Here is a 15,215-nt window from a genome sequence, read left to right as displayed (position 1 = left end):
TAACTTTAAAGATGCTATTGTATCAGGCTTCTTGCCATAAACGCTATCCTTTACATAGCCCCAAAGCCAGAAATCAGGAGGGGTAGTTTATATATTACACTCAAATATTTAAAAAAATAATATTAAACGAATAGAGATTATAATGGATCATATTGTTTTTTCTACCTTTAACATGTTACCTGACTTTTTGACCACCCTGTAGACTACACTGAGAGAAACGGTATATCAGCCATGCATCAAACATCTACACGAAGAACTCAAACCATAGCATCTGATGGCAGATGGTCAGCATGCTTAAGATATTGCCACATGGATTGAGGGTCATGCGTGTTTGGTTGTCTGGTTACATTTTAAGGGGTCCATCACTGGACAAAGCTGAAAGTGTTGCCACAGGGACTTAAGGTTAGGTCACAGTTTTTTGTTGTGTGTACGGCCATGTCCTGGCGGATTACAGTTTTTAGTGCCATATGGTATAACATCAGTTGGTATTATTTATTTTAAATCGTGAATCAAGTTGAAAAGATTGAGACTGGCAACACGAAAATAATAATCCAAATAATTTCATTTAATTTGATGCAATGTAAGCAAATATTAAACTTTACCAAAAACGAAGACCAAAGAAGTGGACACGACTTTACAAGCCTTTGGAGACAATTTGCTGACAACAGGTCCTTCACAGCCTCAAAACCCTGAAAAGGAAAATGTCCTTATTAAAAAAAGTTGGTGCTTGTTCAGAATCACCCCTATAAAAAAAAATAAAAATCTGTATGAAATAAACAAAATATGGTAATTTGATCAAATAGATTTATTTTTAAATAAGAAAACTAAATTTTATGGCTCGACACCATTCTGAAAACAGTTTCAAGAAACAAGGGAGACAATTCAACATAATTCAAGCATGCAAGATGTTTTTGCGTAATTTATACAAACTTCTATTAATCACTTAAAATTATTTTATTTATTAAAATAAAACTACTTGATCAATTTACGTGACTTTTAGAATGTGATATTTTCTTTCCATCACGGATACATACACATTGTTTTTTGTTTTTTTAATATTAGAGGAATTTTAGATAAACACCGTTTTTTTTTTATCTCAAGATTTCACAAAAATTAACCCTACGAGAAAAAAGTTCATAAATAAAATTTGCTAAAACTAACTTACAAAAAGGTAGTGACACAAATTTATTTTATATGCAACACTATGGGGAAGGGGGATAACTTTGCCGATCGTAAAATATGCTTAAATATGATATTTTAATTTGCCCAGATTTCATATGTTGTTATAGAACCGTGATTTCAAAAGAAAAAAAAGTATTTGGGTGCCATTAGCTAGAATCGAAAACGAAAGCAAAACTGTAGACAGACAAAACATTTTTTGTAAAATTTTTCTACAAAAATTTGATCCTTTCTATCCCCTTGTGAAAAACCAACTTCCCTTACAAAACCTGGTCCAGTTGACACCTAAAGAACTTTTACATATTATACATCCAGCGCAGCACCAATCAACAAAATATAAACTTTGTGGATCAAACTTTTTTAGCAAAAATTTTGCAAAATATGTTTCGTTCATTTCATTTTAGTAAAGTTTTATTTCATTCAGTTTTTTTATTATAATTAGGTCAACTTAAAAATTGCAATTAACACTCATTAAATGTTCTTAAAATTTGAAATTTAAATATTTTGATTGCCTAAATCAAAACGTGGATTCCATGAACAAAGCTTCTTTCTTAGAACTGCTCGCCTGTGGAACTCTGTTTCGTCTGCCTGCTTCCCACCGGACTACAACTTGGATGTGTTCAAGTCCAACGTTAACAAATTCCTAATGAACCGCCCCCTTAAGTAAACACTTCATCAAATCTCCACACTAACGTAATGTACTGGCAATAACCCTTATCCCTGAGTGGCTTCCGGGCCTTGATAAGTGGTGATCACTGTGTAAAAAAAAAAAAAATTTATGAAATTTTTTATATAATTACTTGGTCAAATTATTCAACCTGATTAATAAACACAATTTTTGGTTTGCCTTAATTTAAACTTTTCATGTTCCATAATTTTTTTGTTAAGTCTTGGTACCTTATGTCATATTTTTTTATAGATGTGCGCTCTATCCCAACCATTATCAATGGACCAGAGGTCATCTCGACAGCATCCGACAAGGCCAAACTATTTGCCAAAAACTTTGCGGCAAATTCTACACTGTGTGACGAAGGCCATCAACTCCCCATATTCCCTCCTATAACAGACAACACGCTATGCAACATACAAATATCTGTGCGTGAGGTCGCCAAGCTAATCAAGAACCTTGACTCCAGTAAAGCAACTGGTCCCGATGGTATTCCAATTATAGTGTTAAAAAAATTACAACCAGAACTTGCCCCCATACTTTCCAAACTGTTTAAGCGTTGCCTTAAGGAGAAGTGCTTTCCAACACCCTGAAAAACCTCATCAATATGCCCTGTATTTAAGAATTCAGGTGATAAGTCATCCCCCTCTCAGTACAGACCAATAAGTCTCCTGTGTGTCATGAGCAAGTTGCTGGAATCCACAATAAATAGAGAAGTAGTCAACCACCTCAGCAGAAATAACCTTCTTAGCGACACGCAATATGGTTTCCGCTCTGCTAGATCTACAGCAGATATGCTAACGGTTATATCTCATAGGATTAGCGAATCTCTCGACAAAGGCTTCATTTCTAGGGCAATTGCTCTTGACATATCAAAGGCCTTCAATAAGGTTTGGCATAAAGGCCTACTACACAAGATTTCCAGCTACAGTATAACTGGAAATGTTTTCTCTATCATTAAGTCATTTCTCTCAGATAGGCTCATAAGAGTAGTTGTTGATGGGCAGAAATCAGAGGCCCACAGTATTAATGCTGGAGTCCCTCAGGGGTCCATACTGGGCCCAACTCTCTTCCTGATCTACATCAATGATCTCCCAAAATACATACTAAAATCTTTCGTTGACATCTATGCTGATGACACAACCATCTATGGCAACACATCAAAGGCCGTAAATGATGATGTTCTCTCTGATTCTCTCTCCTCTGATCTTGAGCGCATGGTACAGTGGGGAAAGAGGTGGCTGGTTACCTTTAATGCATCTAAGACCAAGCTCCTATCTCTACATCATAAACGCTCTGATCCCCATCTGGCATCAATTGAAATGGATGGCCCCAGGATTTGATAAGCTCCTGGGTTTGACCTTTACACCTGATCTTAAATGGAACACATACATCAAGTCTGTGGCCAAGGTCACTGGGAAAATGGTGGGATCCTTCTACCGCTCCAGAAGATATCTCAACAATGATGCAATTCTCTATCTATATAAAAGCCAAGTACGTCCAAAGATGGAGTACTGCTGCCACATCTCGGCGGGGGCTGCAAAAAACAGCCTATCCTGCCTTGACGGAGTACAAAATAGACTCCATGGCTTGGTGGGGGATGCCCTTTTCTCTACCCTGCAACCTCTTTCCCACAGAAGAGACGTAGCGAGCCTGTCATCGTTCTATCATTATTTCCATGGCAGGTGCTCGTCTGAGCTCCATTCTCTGCCCCCCCCTCGCCAATCTTTCTAAAAAAACACCCGACTAGCTGAAACCACCGTCAATAATTTTCCCCGCTCCTAAATCAAAACGTAGATACCATGAACAAAGCTTCTTTCTTAGAACTGCACGCCAGTGGAACTCTGTTCCACTTGCCTGTTTCCCTCCCGACTTCAACCTGGATGTCTTCAAGTCCAACACAAACAAATTCCTGATGAACCGCCCCCCCCCATAAGTAATGACACCTTACCAATTCTCCAATACTATTGCTACACTATCCCTTTGATTATTGTACACACAATAACCCTTATCCCTGAGTGGCCATTGGGCCTTGATAAGTGGTGAACTCCATGTAAAAAAAAAAAAAAAAAAAAAAAAGATGTACAACATAATCAGGCAGAAACGGATCCCCGAAGTTAAGCAACGTTGAACCTGGTCAGTACTAAATGGGTGACCATTTGGGACTTCCAGGTGCTGTATGTGCTCTCGTTTATCTCGGCATTGTGTCCAGTCGTCCTGGATTTCTATTTGCCACTGGACTCTAGCAGTGCCGATTAAGTAGAGGTGTAGATGATGATTGTGCAATCCTTGCTTCACAATTACACCCACAGCTACCCCTACAGGGGGGCATCCTTTGTCTTTCGAGACTGAACCGGGGCATCGATAGATGCATGAAGCAAAATGAATAAATAATGAATGCAATTTTGCGGTTGTCCTAATTATAGCTTTTCATGTTTCATATATATTTTTTGTTAAGTCTTGGTACCTTTTGTCACATTCTGGTTGTAATTAAATACTTAAAGATGTATGAAGCAAAATGAAAAATGAATGACACAATACAAAATGTTTTGGTTTGTTTTTGTTGTGAGGTACAAATCACCCCTATTTGAGAACTAAGTGGAATCAACCAGTCCCATGAATACCACTGGTTTCAGAGATTAAATGGAGACATTCATACCATGTTTAACCGCATGCTACGAACACGTTCCTCTCATACCACTTTAGTGGCTCCTGTATTCTTTATGATAAATACATATTATATTTTATACACTTTACACTACTTATGGTTTCTTTCATTTGTGACCCCTAGCACGGGTCTACAACAGTTTTCATACAAAAAATATATAAATAGTAAATATTTTGATCAAAACGAATCAAACCCTGGCAAAATTCTCCTATCTATATAATTATAACACTCAAATGACCTTGTAATGATGTATGTAACCCACTTTCCGGTTTAAAACATCTGGTTGTGCATGACCTGCGCACTGAAATATTGACGTTATTATTTTGAAATTATTATTTAACATGGGAAGAGTGGGGGTTTAAAATAACTTAAACGTAATACAGAAATGAACGATGTAAAAAAAAAAAAAAAAAAAAAAAAAAAAGCAGATATATCAAAATTTGAATTTAACTATAAGTATTATGGTATCTGTTCAGTGCACATTTACCTATAAGTATGGCCAACCACTTATAATTCAGTAACTGTAAATTATATTAAACAGAACGACTCATAGAAATCTATCTATATTCTTTTTTCATTTTAACATACTTTCATAGAAATGTTTCTGTTATGTCAAAAAAAAAACTATTTTCTTTACGTCACAAGTGCCACGCTCATACATGAATTCCATAGCTAATATAACATACTGACCCAACGGGTCACGGGTAGTCTAGTAGGTATATAAACTTTGAGGCATTATTGTGAAATGGCAGGCAAAAATATATTTGCAAGTAGTAAATAATTCCCAGGCAAAGAAAAAGAAAAAAGGAGAAAAAATGCACCACGTAGTGAGAGAAGGAAAGTGTGACGAGAATGGACCGACTGTGACCGGCATGCGGTCAGAGGAAAGAGAAACACCTCTCAGGCTAGATGGACATGTGGCAATTTTTTTAAGTGGTGTCGAGACTGTAGAGTAACGTGTAATAAGAAAAAAAAAACCTTTGTTAAAAAAGAAAAAAAATGCTGATCCGGATTTTTACCTGTTTCTTTCCTTATTTTCACCTACATTGATGAAGTAATGCGGAGTGCTTATTTGTCACATTCCAAAAATCACATACTTTGATGAAGTAATGCTGAGTGTTTGTCACATTTTAAAAATCACGTAGATTGATCAAGTAATGCGGAGTGCTTATTTGTCACATTCCAAAAATCACATACCTTGATGAAGTAATGCTGAGTGTTTGTCACATTTTAAAAATCACGTAGATTGATCAAGTAATGCTGAGTGCTTATTTGTCACATTCCAAAAATCACATACCTTGATGAAGTAATGCTGAGTGTTTGTCACATTTTAAAAATCACGTAGATTGATCAAGTAATGCTGAGTGCTTATTTGTCACATTCCAAAAATCACATACCTTGATGAAGTAATGCTGAGTGTTTGTCACATTTTAAAAATCACGTAGATTGATCAAGTAATGCTGAGGGCTTATTTGTCACATTCCAAAAATCACATACCTTGATGAAGTAATGCTGAGTGTTTGTCACATTTTAAAAATCACGTAGATTGATCAAGTAATGCTGAGTGCTTATTTGTCACATTCCAAAAATCACATACCTTGATGAAGTAATGCTGAGTGTTTGTCACATTTTAAAAATCACGTAGATAGATCAAGTAATGCTGAGTGCTTATTTGTCACATTCCAAAAATCACATACCTTGATGAAGTAATGCTGAGTGTTTGTCACATTTTAAAAATCACGTAGATTGATCAAGTAATGCTGAGTGCTTATTTGTCACATTCCAAAAATCATGCAAATTGATCAATTAATTTTAAATACATATTTGTCCTTTGTTCATTTAAGTGGTGTTGAGACGGGAGAGTAATGTGTAATAAAACTTTTCTCAAAAACAGGAAAAAAAAAAAAAAAAAAATGCTGATCCGGATTTTTGTTTGTTTTTACCCTTTGTGCGATTGTAAAGGTCACATTAAATACTGACGTTACACACGCTTTTTAACTTTTATTTTTTCATAGCCTCAGACAACACTAGGTGACCCTGCTGGTCTATTGTATAAAGGACAGTTGTCTGTGTGCTTGTATGGCCAGCTAAAACTTTAAAAAATACATAACACACTCCTACAAAGGGAAGAAACTTAACACAAACAACTCTTATTTTCATGGCCTTGGGTAGCCTTGGTAATATTTAATATTCCAGAGTTACTGAGGAAAGAGTGGGGGGAGAACAGAAATGGAGCTTTGAATTTGTTCAGATAATGAGCCAAAAAGAATGATTTTGCTATCATCTTTGCTACACGTCATTCTGTGACAGAACTTCCTAAACACATCAACTTAAATTAACACTCTTAGATTATTGCTACATGAATAATTTTCTTTTTAGTAATAGTATTCAACAAACATGAAAATTTTAAACTCCAAAACAAACATAGAAAATAAGGATATCAAAATATTTACCTGAAAAATATGAAGTGTAATATTAGAAGACAAGGAAAAGCCTTCATTCAAATTGTCCTTCTGTAAAAAAAATAAATAAATAAATAAAATTATATATATATATATATATATATATATATATTACTAGCATGGGTGCCCGGCGTTGCCCGGGTGTTTGGAGGTGTGTGTTGAGCAAAAAAAAAAAAGTGCTAGTAGGAAGGCAGGCTTGAACCTGTACCACGAAGGAGGAAAAGAACGGGAAAAAAATGTGACATCTTTGCTGTTACAACCACCACCAAACCGGAAGTGACATAAGTTTAAATTAAGGCTAGGCAATCGAAAAGCGGGGATGAATTTCGAAAATATTGGTGAAAAATGCGACCCCTCCCTGTAGAAAAGTGTCCAGTTGAGGGTGAAGAAATTAATGTTTTTAGCCAATTTTTTGGTATTTATCGTCTGAAGGGTCGAGCTTCAAAACGAATCTATCTTGTGAAAATTCGTCGCCTCTGTCGAAAGTTTTAGCAAACATGCAAACATACATACATACATATATTGGTAGCTCAAATTTTCGACCCAACCCGATTAAAAAGCTTGCCCTATCTCTGAATACCCTTTATGTAAACTTTCAAATGTTTAGACCAGAAATTGTCTGAGTAATTTGGTAGAGACCACAGAGATCAACTTTTTAACTTTGACCCCTATTATGACCGCTTAACATTTGTTTTGGGCTCAAATCAAGTTATAAAGTTAGATCCATGTCCAAGGAACCTATATCTAAAATTTCAATTGTTTACACCCAAAATTAGCGGAGGAGTTTAGTAGAGTTCTCAAAGGTCAAATCGTTGAACTTTAACCCCTGAACAGCCAAATTTCTGGCCAAAAACAGATTACAAAGATTTTTCCCAAATTTCAATACCCTGTATATCAAATTTCGAGTCTGTAAACTGAAAATTGACAGAGTTAGTGTATAGGGAAATGTACACAGTCAGACAGACACTTTCACAGATATATAGGTATACACATTATGAAAAATCACAGAAAGCGTAAGGAACAAATTTCCACAAATGCACTAAAAAAAAAAATAAATAAATACATAAAATAAAATATATATATATTGCAATCATGACAGGAAGATCTGTTTTGATGTTCAGAATTAAAAGTGGGAAATGAGAGAAAAACAAAAAAACAATTTAATGGGGGAAGGCCAGCTAACCGGTTTCGCCCTCATTTTTCATAAGCTTAAACGAGGAATTTACTATTTTGTTTTGTGTTTTTCAAGTTTACTAATAAAATCAAATAAAATGAGAGACAATACATTAAAAAAAAAAAAAAATAGCAATATAGTGTATTAGAAAGAAAAAAAAAACGGGATATATCATATGTCTGAAATGCAGAAACATATATCACTTAGAGACTGATCACATTCAAACCTAAGAGACATTCCCCCTGCTTGCAGAGGGAAGGCTTCTTCAAGCCTTCTCTCTCCAAGCAGAGAGTATATATATATATATATATGGGGGTAACTCTCCAGAGTTGGGTGCCACTGATGCTGTTTCTGATTTTTGACATTTTTTGCATGTTTTATAGCTTTTAACATGGTACATTGATTGGCTATTCAGTTCAAAGTGATGTTTAAATAAACTGTATAAATATTGGAGTGATGTGTGTTTGTTTTAGTGATTTTGATGCGCTTTTGTGTGACTTTTTGGCAAAAATGGCGAGCGAAAAAAGTTGACATGAGTGCACATGGATTTTTACTAAAGTTCAAATGAAGGCAGCCAGTCTAAATATATCCACACTGCTGCTTTCTAACTAGTTCAAATTATTAACTAATAATTTTCACACACAAATAAAGTTTCTTTTATTATTAGCCTCTAAAAGATTTACTGTCCGACGTAACATACAGTTTCCAAAAGTACCTACAAACTTTCTCTACCGGTTTGGGTTGAAGTTGGGCAGGAATACAAAATGACTGTTACTGTGTACGCATATGTGTACACATTGAGTGCCTTTCTTTTACCGAAAACGATCAATTAAAAAAAAACGATCAATTAAAAAAAACGATCAATTAAAAGCAAATGATGAAATAGCCTTCATATTTATCTTTCGGGCCCACTTTTCAGCGTTACGTAGGACAAAACAATCGTAAATAAATCTCGATCAAAAAGAAAATTTTCGTAACTATTTTCTTATCGGGCACTGACACAAAGCACCGGAAAGGGGTTTCCCCTGCAGTTTTCTCAGTGTCTACATATTCAAGGCTGAAAATTCGGCGTGAAGTTGTTGTGTCCTCAAAGTGTGATTGTGTTATATTGGACTGTGTTTCGTCACCTACGCCATCCAGGGTGAGTTTTTGCTATCAAAACGTTCTTTGAAGCACTTATATGCATTTGAAAGTATATGTGTATAAAATTATATAAAAATACTGTGATTTGAAATTGGTTTCGTGCGTGGAATGTATGTTTTGTATACAGATAGACGTAAACCTGTTCGAATACCTATGTGAAAGCGTGAAGAAACGTGGGTGGAAAAAAGCTATATCACGTAAAAAATTTGCTTTGTTTTAGTCAAATTTTTGTTCAAAGTTGTAGAATATTAAAGTGATCTTCAAACCGAGTTTTGCTGTGAAATTTATAGGAGTTGCCGAAAAAAATGTGATTCTTTAAATATTCCTGTCTTATGTAACAAGACACCCGGTGAATCAATCCGGCTCCTGACTGTTGGTGTCTTGTTACTCAGGACATAAACTGAAACTGTCTTGTTACGTTGGACAAGTAAAAAAAAATTCTTTAATAAGCTTTTCCCCTCCTTAATAACTTAAATGTTGCAAATGCCCCTATCAACATTATTTTATTCTGTGTTAAAATGTTAACAATCGACCGTTTTAGTTTGTTTTATCAACTTTTTGTGTAAAAAATTGCGGTTCTTCTGCACTTTACGATCTGGTCCGCGAAAAAAGACAGGCATAAGACCGCCGCGTTAACTGTGTTATTGTTTTGTTTGGGTTTTTTTTTGCTCTTTTCTTTTTCGTGTTTTTTTCTGTTATCTTACCACACTAAGTGTGTGAGACTTTATGTAAATAATTCTTTAAATTAAATTTAAAGGTACAATTAGTTATTTTATAAATGAAATAGGTTGAGTATTTAAACGAAAAAGACGTTATCTCTATAATTTTACTTTAAGCACAAGTTATAACAGAAACATGTGTTATACAACATGTATATATATATATATGTTGATTTCGAGCTTCTCTTGGGTTCTGCTGATTGTCATGACTTCGGGATTACGCTGATTTTCATGTCATAGATCTCACAGCATGTGTTGAGCTGGTCTGTGTGCTCTTGCAGTTTGACTTGGTTGTCAGTCATCATGGCTTGATCGTCAGCAAACAGAAGCTCGCTGAGTGCCTTCAAGTCTCAATTGGCCTCCTTTGTGATTTGGTCCGTGTATATGATGAAGAGCAGGGGGGAGAGGACAGCCCTGTCTTACTCCATATGTCACAGGGAACGAGTTTTATTCATAGTGTCTTTTTACTGTGTTTGCCTTTCAGTACATTACTTTCAGAAAATGTCTAATCTGGGGTCTGCCATGTCAGATCTATCTACACCATTACCGCCACCCCGCCACAGCACCAGATTAGTGACAAAGTATGTGAATGTGTGCCAACCAAATCCAGCATCGGGGAAGCCACAACATGATAAAAAGAAAAGGACAAATGTAGAGTCATGTAGAGAATACAAGCTCAGGATAAAAGGAAGATCCTGTGAAAAATAAGGAGTATAAAGAGAAGGCAAAGCTCTACAGCCAAGAATATAGGCGAAACCAGTCAGACGAGAAAGACTGCATTCAAATCAACGTGCAAAAATGCGCATGAGGGAAATGAGGGCAAGAAAGAAAGCAGAACAAGGCCTCCGAAGAGGAGCAGCATAAGAAATGGAGAGAGGACAAACAGCAGCAAAGAGAGAAGCTGAAAGAAAACAAGAAGAAACAAGAAAAGAAGACGAGTCTATCAAGACAAGAAACAAAGCAAGGAAGTCAGCATGCAAGAACTCTCTCAGGTCCCAACTAATATGATGGAAACAATAGCTGATGTCCAACCACAGGACAGCAAAGATGAACACTACTTCAGATCGTTCTTTTCTGTCAGATCTGAAGATATAGACCGAAAGAGGAATAGGCCAGCAAAAACAATTAAAGGCACACGAAAAGTGCATAGTATTAGACGTGAAGGAAATAAGGGGATGACTAGAGAACTGTCTTGTGGCACTGGGTTGTGTTCGAATATTTCCATTGCAGGTCTTTGGACAGAGGGAGATCTGCACCCAAACCACGTTCGGCAAAGGTTCAAAAACTGAAAAGTAACCTGTAATGAGCAATATAAGTTCATAATAATGTTAAAATAAAAAAAATAACCTCGTTAAGATGTCTTTTGTCTATTTTGCTAATAATTTGGTGTCCATGTTACACGGGACAGTTGTGTCCTCGGTAAACTTGGACATCATATATAACAAGCACACTCTTATTTTATAAAATTTCCAATACCATACCATGCAATAGATGTCTATCACACTAAAAACATTTTATCCACATTTTAATTTTTTGGTATGCATGTCAACCAATGGCCCCTAACTTCGGAGAGTTACCCATATATACACACACACACGAAAAAAAATCACAGAAAATGTAAGAAGCAAATTTTCACAAATGCACTAAAAAACAGTTTATTCACATACAATTGTTTCAGCCTACCTCAATGGCATACAATGTTCAAAATGCATAAAGCATTCATTTTTCTTGAAGAGGACATCAGTGCTCATAAAAAAAAAAAAAAAAAAAAAAAAAACGTTTACCTTCCAGGTGAAAAAAAAAAATGAATAAAATGTAAATAAGCTTCTTATTGAGCCATCCTCATAAATAATTAAGATCTACAATCTTATGCGGCTTAGAGAAGTAAACCGAATGACAACCTTCTGCTCTCTTTTAAATTATCTTCATTCATGCAGTAAATCCGATGGTAAAGTATATTAACTTATTCAAACCAAGTATCTAACATTCATTAACCTTTATCCTCGAATGGCCTCTGGACTTTGATAAGCCCTTACTCCAGAGTAAGAAAAAAATTTAAAAAATAAAGTAAAATGTCTGGTTTAACAACTTACCAACACTGTATTAATTATTGCGATGAGTGCATGGATTGCTGAATCATTCGGAGCGACGGATAAGCTGTCTGTAAACAAAAGATGTGCTGGAAGGCTGAGCATCAATCTGTTGGAAAAGGTGAACAAAAAAAAAAAAAAAAAAGAAAAAGAAAAAGATATAAAACGCTTTGATTAGTCGAGTAAGTTCACATGGTAGAAGAGAGGAGGTTTCTTGAAATAGTGAGAAGTTAATTTAAACAATCAGCGTTCCCAAGAAGAAAGTGATTGTTACATAATGCATGGCATCATGTCAGCTAGAGAGGACATCAGCTAGTATTAATCTTGACAAAGATTGAACTAAGCAAAGAATAAAGTGACACAAAGTTTGAGAAAATAAACAAGCACCAATTTGTTAAAAAAGATGGAGGAAAAAAAGATATAAAATGAATAAAATATGTATCAGATACGCTTGAAAGCCAAATTACAATGCAATATTATGAAAATGAATATTTTACTTGTTTGAAATTTATAATTTAAATATATTTCGGAGTCAAACTCCATCTTCACTATTTTGTACACCTTTTTTTTTCTTAAGAATGGTCTCACTTTCTTATAAAACTTGATTTTCTGATACTTGTACAATTTAATCAAGACATTACAAAATGAAAATATAAAAAAAAAAAAAAAACAGGTTATATTGTACGTATCCGTTTTGGACTGAAGATCTCCGAAAAAAAATTTCACTTCATTTGATCGAGTAGTTTTTTTAAAGCAGAAAAAACAAGTTTTTATGAGAGCGCAATGAAGGTAGCCATCTTTGAAATTTTTGAACACGCCACGGAGAGATAACTCAGTTAAAAGCGCCGGCACTCCCTCCCCATCTTTAATACTAGCTTTTCTTCCTAAAAATCAAAACATGACTACCTTTTGTAAAAAAGAAAAATAAATACTTGATTAAATTAAGTGAAATTTTTTTTTTTTTGGAGAACTTCATTCCATAAGAGATACGTACAATATAACCTTTCTTTGATATTTTCATTTGTTAATGTCTTGATTAAACTGTACAACTGTTAAATTGTGCATAATAAACAAAAGAAAAAACTGTTAAATTGTGCATAATAAACAAAAGAAAAAAACTGTTAAATCGTACTTGATAAACAAAAGAAAAAAACTGTTAAATCGTACTTGATAAACAAAAGAAAAAAACTGTTAAATCGTACTTGATAAACAAAAGAAAAAACTGTTAAATCGTACTTGATAAACAAAAGAAAAAACTGTTAAATCGTACTTGATAAACAAAAGAAAAAACTGTTAAATCGTACTTGATAAACAAAAGAAAAAACTGTTAAATCGTACTTGATAAACAAAAGAAAAAACTGTTAAATCGTACTTGATAAACAAAAGAAAAACTGTTAAATCGTACTTGATAAACAAAAGAAAAAACTGTTAAATCGTACTTGATAAACAAAAGAAAAAACTGTTAAATCGTACTTGATAAACAAAAGAAAAAACTGTTAAATCGTACTTGATAAACAAAAAAAAACTGTTAAATCGTACTTGATAAACAAAAGAAAAACTGTTAAATTGTGCATAATAAACAAAAGAAAAAAACTGTTAAATCGTACTTGATAAACAAAAGAAAAAACTGTTAAATCGTACTTGATAAACAAAAGAAAAAACTGTTAAATCGTACTTGATAAACAAAAGAAAAAACTGTTAAATCGTACTTGATAAACAAAAAAAAACTGTTAAATCGTACTTGATAAACAAAAGAAAAACTGTTAAATCGTGCATAATAAACAAAAGAAAAAAACTGTTAAATCGTACTTGATAAACAAAAGAAAAACTGTTAAATTGTGCATAATAAACAAAAGAAAAAAACTGTTAAATCGTACTTGATAAACAAAAGAAAAAACTGTTAAATCGTACTTGATAAACAAAAGAAAAAAACTGTTAAATCGTACTTGATAAACAAAAAAAAACTGTTAAATCGTACTTGATAAACAAAAGAAAAACTGTTAAATTGTGCATAATAAAAAGAAAAAACTGTTAAATCGTACTTGATAAACAAAAGAAAAAACTGTTAAATCGTACTTGATAAACAAAAGAAAAAACTGTTAAATCGTACTTGATAAACAAAAGAAAAAACTGTTAAATCGTACTTGATAAACAAAAGAAAAAACTGTTAAATCGTACTTGATAAACAAAAAAAAACTGTTAAATCGTACTTGATAAACAAAAGAAAAACTGTTAAATTGTGCATAATAAACAAAAGAAAAAAACTGTTAAATCGTACTTGATAAACAAAAGAAAAAACTGTTAAATCGTACTTGATAAACAAAAGAAAAAACTGTTAAATCGTACTTGATAAACAAAAGAAAAAACTGTTAAATCGTACTTGATAAACAAAAGAAAAAACTGTTAAATTGTACTTGATAAACAAAAGAAAAAAACTGTTAAATCGTACTTGATAAACAAAAGAAAAAACTGTTAAATCGTACTTGATAAACAAAAGAAAAAACTGTTAAATCGTACTTGATAAACAAAAAAAACCTGTTAAATCGTACTTGATAAACAAAAGAAAAAACTGTAAAATCGTACTTGATAAACAAAAAAAAACTGTTAAATCGTACTTGATAAACAAAAGAAAAACTGTTAAATCGTACTTGATAAACAAAAAAAACTGTTAAATCGTACTTGATAAACAAAAGAAAAAACTGTTAAATCGTACTTGATAAACAAAAGAAAAAACTTTTAAATCGTACTTGATAAACAAAAAAAACTGTTAAATCGTACTTCATAAACAAAAGAAAAACTGTTAAATTGTGCATAATAAACAAAAGAAAAAAACTGTTAAATCGTACTTGATAAACAAAAGAAAAACTGTTAAATTGTGCATAATAAACAAAAGAAAAAAACTGTTAAATCGTACTTGATAAACAAAAGAAAAAACTGTTAAATCGTACTTGATAAACAAAAGAAAAAACTGTTAAATCGTACTTGATAAACAAAAGAAAAAACTGTTAAATCGTACTTGATAAACAAAAGAAAAAACTGTTAAATCGTACTTGATAAACAAAAGAAAAAACTGTTAAATCGTACTTGATAAACAAAAGAAAAAACTGTTAAAT

General features: G+C 33.4%; 1 protein-coding gene across 2 annotated transcripts in view; it reads right to left on the bottom strand.

The window, feature by feature from the left end:
* LOC145246870 (Fanconi anemia group A protein-like) overlaps window positions 1-15,215 on the bottom strand; it is a 160,133-nt gene that overhangs the window by 24,248 nt on the left and 120,670 nt on the right. For both annotated transcript variants that reach the window (XM_080108732.1, XM_080108733.1), the window contains 3 exons: window positions 12,106-12,211; window positions 6,968-7,027; window positions 603-689 (listed from right to left, as the gene is read on the bottom strand). In XM_080108732.1, coding sequence (XP_079964858.1) covers window positions 603-689; window positions 6,968-7,027; window positions 12,106-12,211 — 253 coding nt within the window. The remainder of the gene's footprint in view (window positions 1-602; window positions 690-6,967; window positions 7,028-12,105; window positions 12,212-15,215) is intronic.

This window comes from Euprymna scolopes, chromosome 24 (genome assembly GCF_053919585.1).
Source record: "Euprymna scolopes isolate OS-2025 chromosome 24, ASM5391958v1, whole genome shotgun sequence".
NCBI classification, from domain to species: domain Eukaryota; kingdom Metazoa; phylum Mollusca; class Cephalopoda; order Sepiida; family Sepiolidae; genus Euprymna; species Euprymna scolopes.
This window is presented reverse-complemented; position numbering and strand designations above follow the sequence as displayed.